This window comes from Lepidothrix coronata, unplaced genomic scaffold (genome assembly GCF_001604755.1).
Source record: "Lepidothrix coronata isolate B3197 unplaced genomic scaffold, Lepidothrix_coronata-1.0 Scaffold115, whole genome shotgun sequence".
Classification (NCBI taxonomy): domain Eukaryota; kingdom Metazoa; phylum Chordata; class Aves; order Passeriformes; family Pipridae; genus Lepidothrix; species Lepidothrix coronata.
The window spans coordinates 2,410,008-2,422,283 of NW_016690295.1; the positions used below are offsets into that span (position 1 = coordinate 2,410,008).

The window sequence follows — 12,276 nt, forward strand, 5'->3', positions numbered from 1 at the left end:
AAAACCAAACAAGCACTGGTAATAAGATTTACAGCTCTGTTCTCAAACAGTGTGAATTTCCAGCAGATTTACTTGTTTAGTAACTGATCTTGTTACTAAATCTGGCAAAGAGCAACTTGAGAAAACTTGAAAGAGCACTCTAAACTAAGCCACTATTTCACTAAAGTTTTGAACAAAGGCTAAATAAAATTTAGAAATTCTATTCTGTCTGGTGTTCCAAAGCAGGGAGATTACCATAATAATAGAAAAGACATTTTGCACAAAATGTGTTCAATATCTGCCAGGTCTCAGAGTCCTCCAAACAGAAGAACCACACATGGAGCAACTGTGGCGTAAGGACTGTGCTCTAATCATAGAATCATAGAATCAACCTGGATGGAAAAGACCTCCAAGAGCATCAAGTCCAACCCTTGATCCAACACTGCTGTAGTTCCCAGACCATTGCATTGAATGCCACATCCAGTCTCATCTTAAAAACCTCCAGGGACAGTGAATCCATCCCTTCCCTGGGCAGCCCATTCCAATGCCTGATGACCCTCTCTGTAAAAAATTTCTTCCTAACATCCAGCCTAAATGACTAAGAGTTTATCCACATCACAGTGATATTTTCAGGGTACTCAAATAAACAAAATTTTTTCTTTTCATTTTTATTGGCTGACTGAGTGAACTATGAAAAGTGTCATGAATCTTTCGTGTTTCGGGCCAGAAAATAGTACATCATCAGAGCTTAATTTTGTGAAAGGGTCATTCACTTCAATGGCTTTTAGACTAACCAAAGATGTTTTGTACTATTCAGGGTTAGTACAAATGATACATATTTTTCCAGAATTTACAGGGTTATTTCATTCAATAAAACAACAGTTTCTCTGACTGAAATGGAAGCAAATTTTTTATTAAAAAAGACATGCCTTTGCTTTACCTCCATAGTGGAATGCTTCTTACCTTTTGGTATCTCAAAGTGAACTTCCCATGTTTAGTTAATTTTAAAGCTAAAACATGATTACTTAACAGTGGCCTAAGCAATCAAAACTTCTGCAATACAATTCCAACTAGAGAAACTTTCATTAGTAGTGAAACCAAACACTAGTTTTCTGACAGAGTGACTATACTGTTTTAAACATATAGAAAGAAAACTCTACAAAGAAATTGAAATTTTGGGGTTTCCACACTTTCTTCAGAAGGAAAAGGATTTGTAAAAACCCAATTTACTTACTGTTACATCTGAAAAAAGTTGATTTTCTCTTTCTGACTTTCCTTTTAAAATGACATGGCCTCTAGGTATCTGCCTTACAAATCAAAATATAAAAGAAAATTAAATATTATTATTTAAAATTTTTAACTGCATTTCAACAATTTTCAGGGGGAAAAAGGCACCTTTTAAACATGAGCCTTTTCAAAATGAATGTCATATTTTGGTCTACATTGGTATGGCCACAGCAATTAATCATGTGGCCGCGAAGTGCAAAGTGGCACAGGATGCAATATCAGTCTCTTATTAGAGAAGCATATATTTATTATCATCAAGTACTAAAAAAGAATGGAATTTGGATGAACAATTTTTGTTTGTTTTTTAAAGAAAGCAACACAAACTGAACATCCTAACTACGGTTTCCAACATAAGTTTATAAAAAATGGAAGCCCCCCCAGAAGTGGTGTTCTGCACCCTGTTGTATATTTACTGGCACATAAAGTTTCTCTTTATGACATAAGTAGACAGCAATTTCTTTTTAGCAGAAACACTTCATGAAATTTAGCGCAGTAAAAAGGGATTTCCAACCTTCTAATCACCAAAAGGCCAGAGATTTAAAAGTATCATATAAAGTATACCTTTCAAAAGGAAAGCATGAAAAATCTACCACTTAACATTTTCAAAAAGCATAGAAAGTACCATAATTCACAGCAGAGGGGTATGCACAGAGTGCAGAGAAGTCTAAATGAGCAAACAGGAGTCTAGATACCAATTTATGATCGAGCAGCTTGATCTGTCCAGAATTAGAATAAATACCACATTAAAACCATGCTGTCAGGCTGTAACTTAAATAGGAAATCATGCTGGGACAGTGTTCTGCTGCTTCACTGTTAGAACAAGTCCAGAACTACTGAAAATTTCTGTGGGCTTTGCACAGAATCCCAAAGGGCTTTTGGACTGTTTGGAAGAACAGCAACCATGCTTTCTATGTTAGACTTTATGGCCACACTAATATTTCCTGTCATTTCAACAGATCATCCTCTAGGTGGGAACAAAAATGTCCTTCCTAGGGACTGAGGAGAAAGGGGGCTCTGTGGATATTTTGATGCCACTCACTGAAGGTTTGGTTAAGCAAAGGTAAATACCCCAGTTGACCAATTTGTGATTTCCATGAGTAACAACAGAGGCAGAAATATCAGAAGTAATACATGGCAAAATAACCTAAGACCCTGTATATGTTTTAATCTCCTCCTGCAGTGAAGGCCAAGCCAACATGTTGTCACTAATTTTTTTAGCTACTTTAAACAAACACAGACTAAACTATTTCGACAGGAATTGCAGCTTTCAAGTGCAAAGCAGCCTTATTGTCAGACATTGTTAGGGGTGTCTTGGTCTCTGAGGCTTAAGAGTTCAGGGAGAATTTTTAACTGTTCTGCCAAGCACAAGTGCTACTGAGTTGAACCTCCCTGGCTGACTGGCTAATTTTAACTAAGCACACAATAACAAGTGATTCAAAAAGCGAAATTTTAAGCTTGTATCAGTAAACACGATGATTTGCCCAGCACTACAACAAAAAGTGATCAATATACTGCAGGTTCCTCTTTGTAATTCAAGTGATTTACCATCAGTCAGAAAACTCTAATGACCCAATTCTTCTGTGGAAGAATATAGCACTGTGTTACCAAAGAGGTAATAAAATGGTAACTATTCAACTGTAATACTGAAATTAGATTTTTCAAAAAAAAAAAAAAAATCAATCAATTAGGATCACTCCAGCAAAGAATTTACTTTAATTTTTACTCTCTTTTCCTTTTTTTTTTAAATTATGTGGATATATTTTAAAAAATCCGTACCAGAACTATTTTGTAAAGATAAATGCTTGGATGGAATCAGATTAGGATGGAATCGTAGCAATTATACGTTTTGTTCTGTAGAATTTTTTTTATGTTTCAGGTTTCATCCTCAATTCATACACGTAACTTAAATTATCACGTGTCAAAAACTTTACACATATCTTCCTGGAAAGCAGACCTTGCTCTTCTGAAAGGTCTGGAGGTACAGTCAGCTTTCATCTCAGGCCACTAAAGACAATCTAAAAAGTCATCCCACTTACTGACATTTCAGAGAGCATTAAGCCAAACTCGAAAGAATGTCACCTATGTGTCCATAGGGAACAAGCAGAGAGTACAAACTGAACTTCCTGGAGAAGGTGGCAAGGCACAGAATATTACTTATCCTGGTTTAAAAAAAAAATAAAGCTGGCAAAATTACTTAATATTTATTCTAAAATAATTAGGAAAAACCAAATCAGTTCTCTTAAGGTGCGAGATATTTAAATCAACGTCTCTGCTTTTATCTTGTTTCATCTGCAGAGGATATGACATCTAGCATTACACTTTGTTCCTTCTGATTCCTGTTTTAACTGTATCTGTTTATTTATTTGTTTAAACACAGCAGTCACAATTTGATTTTCCTTTCAAGTTCTGTATTTGTTTCTGACAAGGGAGTTTATCAAATAACAGGTTCTGGAGACATCAGACTTTCTAAAAACAAAGTGAAAGTGTGAATATATTTCAGAGATATGCAAGGTCAGTGCACATTCTTTTCCTCACATAATTCCTTTTCCATCCTTTGTTTGTTCATTTATAACCCCTGAAGTATAACGCATGAATTATCCTATTGTACACATCAACCACTTGACAGATTGTTTTAGTAAAACTCTTATGTGTTGTGGCTTTCCTTTCAGGCTGCCAGGAAGAGTTTAACAAAAAGGCTGATTAGTTCCTTTAAGTTCTCCCAGAAAAACAAACTACAAAGCAAGTTTACAGTACCCAGGGTCATCCATGCAAAAATCCCACGCGGGCTCTTTACAGTAACAACACAAATCAGAGCAGTCAAAGGTGCCTAGTCAGGAAGAAAAGCTGATGATGATGCAGCAGTCTGTCATATGGGGAGCAGAAATATTCACGCTCGAGAATCTTTAGTTAATGACATAATTGTTAGGACACTTCTTAACAAAGCTCCTTTAAGGACAGTCCTTTTTTTTGTTGCTTCATACACAGTATTATTTTGGTCATAAATCATAAAAATCATTAGACAGATTTTTTTCCTCTTCAATAAAACCTTGGATAATGTCAATGACACAGATGCTGGTTACATAAGTATGTATCCATGTATTCACCTTAGAAACTGCCTGCAAAACACAGCAGACACACAGCAGATTCCCAAATCCAAGTCTGGCCCTGTAAGAAGGGCATTACCCTCTGTGAAAATGCTGCACAGAGCTCTGAGTCCAGGCATCAGAATGAAGCAGAGACATTGCCTTTCTTGTGTTTTAAAAAACATCAAAACTGCTTGGAGCCTGATCTTAATGAATTGCATCCTCCCATCAACCCACAACAGAAGGCTGGGAGCACAAGAGATAGGGGAAAGAAAGGCAGAATAAGAAATGGAAAAGAGGCAAATAGATCCTGAGGTAGACTGGGACATGTGGGGAAGGAAGCAATGCTGTCAAATTTCAAGGCAGGTAGGGATATTGCAAGGGACAAAGTGCAATTAAAAAAAAAAAAAAAAGCAGCCTGACTTAAATGTCAGCAAACTAGCTCCTGGCACTACCAGCTCTGCTGTCTTGGTTGCAGAATTTTACTTCACAAGCTCTCAAAAATATTAGTGCACCTTAAGCGCATGTTAAAAAGAAATAAAAAGTCAAATAAACTCAATGAAAACGTTGTGGTATTTGATGATATGCCGCACTGTTGTAGGTAATATCCAGTTATAATTTTGGTTCACTTTTTGGATAGTCTGAGTGAGAAGAACCTGGGGAATTATTGCAGGATTGACACAGTCAGACATCCTGATGTTGAAATTATCTGAGACCTTCATTAATTCATGTCCAATTTCAGCAACCCCTGAAACTGTAGCCAGTTATCTGCTTGATATACTGTAAAAGTCACAATCACCTCTGATTTGAATCCAGCTTATAAATGCATCCTCTTTTTGCAAATATGTGGCACAAGGAACACAGATTTGGGAAAGCAGAGAGAGACATGATTTTCATTCTTTTCCAGATTCACAGAACCCAGTGCTCAGCTTGACCTTCCATAACTGCACCTCTACTTGATCTTCATCCCATACTCTCCCCAGGACCCTGCTGCTTCAGGAGCAGACCTAATGTTTGTATAGTCACAACTGAGACGTGCCAAACCCCTAATTATAAAGTATTCATCAAGACTGTGCAAAGAAATTAACTTCTTAAGTACAAAGACAGTAACTATCTGATTTTCTTTATTTCATGTAGGCCTACTATGAGAAAATCTTGATTTCCCAAGTAAGAGGCAAAAATTATAAGTAACATATGGGATATGGAATACTCTGCTGTAATTTTAAACCATCTGGGTTTGTATCATATTGCTGAGATGAAATGCAGCTAGTTCTCTGTAAAAGTGCAAAGGATCAAGGCCTATTTTCTATTTCCAGGTGCACTGAGGCTTATTATGGGTTAAATAATATCAATCATCACATTTCCCTCCACATTGAAATTGGTTTTGCCCGTTCATATTCCTTTTATATATTAAGTTATAAGCTGTTTTTATTTTATTTTTCTTGGCCTTGGGAGTTTCATGTCCAACACACCAGCTGTTCTTGTACCATGATTATACAAACTTAAGCATCACAGAAGTGGGAATGGAATTAAGTGCATAAAGCCTTTTGCTATACAAGTTTTCTCGTGGGCAAAACAATCTGAGGCTGTTTTACACTGTTTATATAAATATAATTGAGTCTATTTTTTTTAATCTCTCTATGTAACTCTGCATATCGTCTAAGTGCTACCTTGGAGCTCTCAAAGTACTGTCTCTTTACCAAGAAATACAATGATTAATCAACAATATAATTCTAAACACTGCTTTAAGTTTTGCTGACTTCACTCTCAGAAGTATCAAATATAGAAAAGATCCAAATAAATGTAGCAAAAATGACTGTAGGTACAAAGGGTTTCCTACATGTATTCAAAATTAAGGAATATATTATTTTCTTTGGAAAGCAGATAATTAAGGAAAGCATGCTTGTAATACATAATGATTGACAGGGAAACAGCATATATATTTATATATTATATATATTATTATATTTATATGTATTTATATGTATATATTCGTATGTTTGTATTACACACAAAATGAGGTGATTCATCAGGAAACAAAACATGAAACATTCTGCAGAGTGCATCTAAATAGGAAATAATCATTCATTATTTTAAGACATGTTTTTCTTCCTTACTGAAGTGTAAAGTACTGTTTTCCATTTCCACAATATTTATTTTGCTTTTCTTCATTAAAAAAAAAAAGAACGGGCATTGAATAATTGAAACCCTACTACTCCTATAAAATTCAAGCTGTTCTGAAATCTTTCATTCTCAGGACATTTGGCAGAAGCAGAAAATGTCCCAGGAATACATTAAAATATTGCATATCAATTAAACATTAAGTCACACCTCTCACAAGTTAAAGGCTGGCAGAGCAAAGCAGGCACGTGAAATGCCAAAACAAGCCCTTCTGCTCCCATTTTGCTCTCCCTGGCAGTGTGTCCCTGCTACCCCACCTTGCTCCTGACTACTGTTCGTTTGTAATACTTCATCCATTTGGGGGAGAGTGAAGAAAATGGAATCAGAGACTCCAATAAACCACATCTGTCCCTAAACTGTTCTGCCTTTAACTTTTCTTACTGAATGCTGCTTCCCTTCTGCTCCTGTCTTGCCTGTACAAGTTGATAAGCTGCGGGGGGCAATTTCTGCCTTCTCTCCCATGTGGAGCAATCCTAACTATTTATTATATATGGTCTTACCCACACACATACATCTATGTGACACTGTGAATATAACTGTGTGTGATATGTAATATTTATTTTCTTTCTGTCTTATAACTAAGCTCAGTTTCTAGTGAGGAAGGAAGACATCCAGACAATAGCCATCATCGTGTCCTGCTATATTTAATTTGCTTGTTATTTGATGTAAAAAAAATGAAAATCATCTATAAACTATTAAAAGATTGATTTCTGCTACGCCGAACTAACCCCCTATAAGATGATACGCTGTAAAGGTTCTTTTGTCCTTAAACCATAATCCCAGTTCATCAAATATCATTAGTGCATTGTGTGAAGCCTTCCTGCTCATCAACAAAATCACCTCACTCTCTTGTAATTTCTGACTTGAATCAATCTGTATAAAATTGAAGATAAGGTGCTTACAGGAAAATAAAAATACTACAATACACTCTAAACTAAATCCCGCCACTTCAAAAAGGAAAAGGGGTATTTCTTGTGTCTTCGAGGTTTTCCTTTAACAAAATCTGTGTCTTCACAATTACGCCAGGAAACATGAGGTTTACTTTTCTACCTGTGATTTATGCACGCAGATATTTAGGGCAGGTAGATTTTCTAAGTTCAGAATACTGCGACTTACTTGTCCTTCCACAGACAAAAACTCTTGCCAAAGTAATAATGAGTCTAGAAAGACAGGAAGATCTCCTTATCCGCTTAACTGAGGATTAGTCAGCAAAATCACATTCAGACATTGTCAACTCACAGGCCAAGGGAGGATGTTTTGGTTGTGAGTTGTTTGGGTTTTTTTTAAGTATGCACTAAAATACACTTACTTGCTGTCGAATCTCTTCTTCCATCTTTACTGGGGACCCCAACTCTGCGACTTGTTTGACACCTTCACTGGCATATCCTCCATACTCCCAAAGGATGTAGTTCTTCGAGTGGGAACTACCAATGATGGCGGACCAGTGGTTGGTGCGGCCTTTCAGGGAGAAAACCAAAAACCAAACAACAATCAATACAGCCTCAAAGCACAGTTCCTAATTTTTATTAAAGATTTGAAGTCCCCAGTCTTCACCAGCACCAAGATTTGCAGGCATTGCATGCTGTCAGCTCTCACTACATCAATATACCACATCTTTAGAGTAGTAAGAACAAGCCAGTGACCCACAGAAATTGAGCATAAAGGGTCAGTAATTATTGGATATAACAACACAGGCAGAAATGGAAAGAAATATTGTATTTCAGCTAATCAAGCAGCCCCTCAGAACATACAGCCTTAGTATACATTTTCTTCACCAAAGATCTCACACTTCTTCAGGAAGTTGAAGAAACCTTTAATTTTAGATTTCCATATTCAATAGTTTTTAGAAGGGAACCTGCAAGGGAAGATTTCAGTGGTCACTCTCAGATTTAATAGTAAGTTGTTTCCTCACTGACAGATACTGGTTTGTAACAGCCCACCAGATCTGTGTTTGAGTGGAAACAGCAGATTACCAGCAAAAAGTAGATACAAGCATGGTTACATTGCCATTAAATGTTACAGGTTTCTGTTTATAGCTTGGTGACCAAACCTTGTCATGCACGGGGCTATAAAGGGTTTACAGCCAGAAACTTCCTCCAGCAGCCTTCTGCTGAAACAGGGGAGAAACATTTACTAGTGTCTAGTATTTCTTCCAAGAAACTTCTGAAATACTGGTAAAGAACTGCTCTTATTTGCACTGACACATCTGTTTTTTCTACTTCTGCATATTTAAATTATATATGTACCATGTCTCCTTTCCCCATCATTAGTAGGGATTCTCTTCAATTTATGAAGGGAGTGAAGAAGTGAATTTTGGTGTTTCTATATTCACTAAGTTTGCTTGCTCAGATGTCTCACAGTGTAAGAGTTGTAGAGATAGACTAAAGGATTCGATAGACTGAAGGGTTCCTGTTGTTGCTTCTTGACTTGTTGAGCAAAAAAAAAAAAATTTAAAGAAAAAATTTTAGAAAAGCATGATGGAGTTGGAAAGAAAATGGATGGGAAATAGGGAGCCACAGAAGTCCCACAGTCCTGGAAATAAAAATGAATTCACTTAAATGTCAAATAACATGGATATGAGGAAAAGGATGAGAAAATGAACTGCTCACATAAACAGACAGTCTGGTAACAATGAAAAGGCTGTAGGAGATGAGGGAGACAGAGTGATGGAGTGAGACAATATTTAACATTTTTCTTTGCAATGCAAAAGGTAGAGAGTAGCAGTAAAAACAGCTGGAAACTGAATAAATGAATGAAAAATGAATAATGAAGTAAATAAAAGGAATGCAAATTTAAGATGTGAAAGGTGGGACAATGGAATTGAAAAAGACAGTGTAGAGAATTTTATAAAGTCAGATGCAGGAACCTAATCATGGGAGAGTAGAAAATAGATTAGAAATGAAAAATGAACACCAACGGTTGGGGAAAAAAGCGAGAAATGTGTAGCAAGCAGAAGAGACAGATGAGGGAGATGGTCTAGCTGCATAGCAAAGAGAGCTTCCATAGGTTGTTTAGTCCTAAACTTGGACTAAAATACACTTAATGAGTTCTGAGTTGTAGCAGACCTAATGTTTTCAGAATCAATTAAAACTCATTGTTAATTGAGCCCTAAATGGAGAAAACCAAAACTAAACCTTGCCTCGTCCACAGGTAATAGCTGAAGAGACTGCAATGACAGAAGGTGGTTTCTTGATCTAAGATCTACCATTTGTTCCTTAAATATACAGTGGTACCTTGTCAAACCACAGAGAGATACTGTCACTCAGCTCCAGTGATGGGACCACCAGTTTTGCCCACTCTTTCATCCTAGCACACAGGTCTGACTGTCTCACAAGCCACAGACAGCAGCTTACCCTGAAACACAGTGACACCGAAGCTTATTGAAAGAGAAGGTTCCACATGGTCCCTACAAAACAAAACTGTATCACTACAGAGAGGAACCAGAGTACCTTCCAGTCTTTTGTCAAATGGATAACGGATAACTAATTGTTCCATGTGCTCCAAAGCTTCTCTCCCTCCCTATCCTGAGCAGGATAAGAACATCTGATGCCTTTGCAATCAGAGCAAAGATACTGGTTCTGAAGAGGAAGTTCCTGGCCCACCTGCTTGCCCAAATGAGCTGTTTGAGGTATAACACATCTGCACTAAACTTTTCTCAAGATTTGTGCTACATTTGCAAATGTTTCAATCCTCACCTTGACCCTTCCATTCCTTATGAGAACAAAGAGACAACGTGATATTTCTTAAGCTTTTCCTCTAAGCATCAAAGAAGCTTCTCTGCATGAGATAATCTGAGCAGTACAAGGCCAGAGGTATTTTGCATCCAGTGCCACTATCCAGTTCTTAAGGCAGCACACGGAGTACTGACAGCTTTCCAATGCTGTTATTTCGCTCCATTTTCGTAGTTTTGAGTAGTTTCTCGGTTTATACACTTGTATGTGTATTTTTGCATAAAGATCAAGGTGTCATCACAACATGAGAATATATCCCCTGACACATTTCACACACGTGCCATATCAAATCACGATGGAGAGCATATGTATTCCTGTTATCACACACGGCTGATACCCAGAGAGAATAAGCACTTTTAAGCCACGAGGCATATGTAAATACAAATCTTTCTCACTGGCGAAATGTGATAGGAAATTTAATAGTTCCCCTTCAGCCAGATTTAACAACAAATGAAATACTCAGTTTCCATTTGCCTGTTATCAGGAGTTGCGGCAACTTGCAAAAGTTGCCTGAAAAACATGCTCAATTTTATTTAAGCCTTAGTTTGGAAATCAGTTTAATTTTTTTCTTCTCTGTTTGAGGTCCACAAAAGGAAAATTGTTTTAAGAATAAGTTTTTGGCCCCTGTCTGCAGCTGTGGCACACCTCTCTCCAGTCTGCAGTTGGCACACTCAGAACGAGATTGTGTGGCAGTGGTTTTATTTTAAGCAGTGCTTTGCAGACTGGGTACATTTGATAACTCCTAGACAATCTACTTCTAAATTTAATGGAACAGAGGTATTTTAATTGCACTGGTATAATAATAAATGTCAAATTATTCCTAATCCATGGAACCCGCAAAAACAACTTCCCAAAATTAAGAGTTTTGCACAGTACATTTCAGAAACATTTCTGTGTAACAGCATTTGGAAAAAAACAGTTCTTTTGAGAAAAGCTAAGCAACAAATTACATATTCTTTAGGGATTTTTAAAGCAAACCACAGAATAAGTTAAGGAAAAGATGCAGAATATAAGTTTTATGATCTGCAGAATTTTCTGTGATGGTTCGGCAAATATTTAGTAATTTACCACAGTCCATAATGAAAAATATTTTATTTTATTCTAATTACTGCACAAGCTCAACATTTTAAAGAATAATATCAATGATTAGTTTTCATGTTTAATATTACTATATCTGGATGAGATCTTTTTCTTAACTTTAAGAAATTTTAATGTAAAATCTTATTAGCTGTTACTATCAGGATTAATTGTGTAAGTACCAAATGGGTATTTTTTCACTCTTCTAGTTTAAGTACAATATTATTTTAATTCAGCACTTTGTAACTGGGGAAAGCAGGCTACAGCGTCTGCTATCGTAACAAACTTTTGAAATTTGCTTATTTTCCATCATGCACCCATACTCTTCATGAGTTCACTGGCTTGGATGCAAAAGAAAAGGCCATTTATCCCCAGCATTACATCACTAAGTCACAGTAATTTCATAGTTTTCAGTCATTTTCTCATGGCCTGTTTCTAACCACCAGCTGAATCCATACAAACAGTGCACAAAAAGTGTCACTCTCAGCAAACATATAAATCACCCAGTAGCCTGAAAGAGCATTCCTGCAATTATTGGCTTTGCTTATTTTGTCTCCCATGTGTTATGCTGACCAATAGTATTTGAACAATGTACAACTTCAAATGTATGAGACTCAGCATAAGCAATACTGCTTAGGCTGTTAAAACTGTGAGCTGGTACAAACCACATTTGAGTTAACAAGGGTCTTCTGACGCTGTGACAATAATAACAATTTTTTAAACATCTACCTAAAAAGTCTATATAATAAACATCAGCCACAGACAACATAACAAAGTTTAAAGACCTGTAAATGTGGCTCATGTTCTCAAATAGTTTCCTAGACTTTTTTTACCACAGACTGTGGAGTCAGTAATGAAAAACCAAATGCGTAACACACATTTTTGTAACTTCAGCTCTTTACAGTTACTTGAGTAACTGTAAAAAGCAAACTTGCAGC

At 36.6% G+C, this 12,276-nt stretch overlaps 1 protein-coding gene across 1 annotated transcript in view; it reads right to left on the reverse strand.

The window, feature by feature from the left end:
- SPON1 (spondin 1) overlaps positions 1-12,276 on the reverse strand; it is a 192,831-nt gene that overhangs the window by 121,017 nt on the left and 59,538 nt on the right. Inside the window, exon 6 of the mRNA XM_017825033.1 lies at positions 7,840-7,988. Coding sequence (XP_017680522.1) covers positions 7,840-7,988 — 149 coding nt within the window. The remainder of the gene's footprint in view (positions 1-7,839; positions 7,989-12,276) is intronic.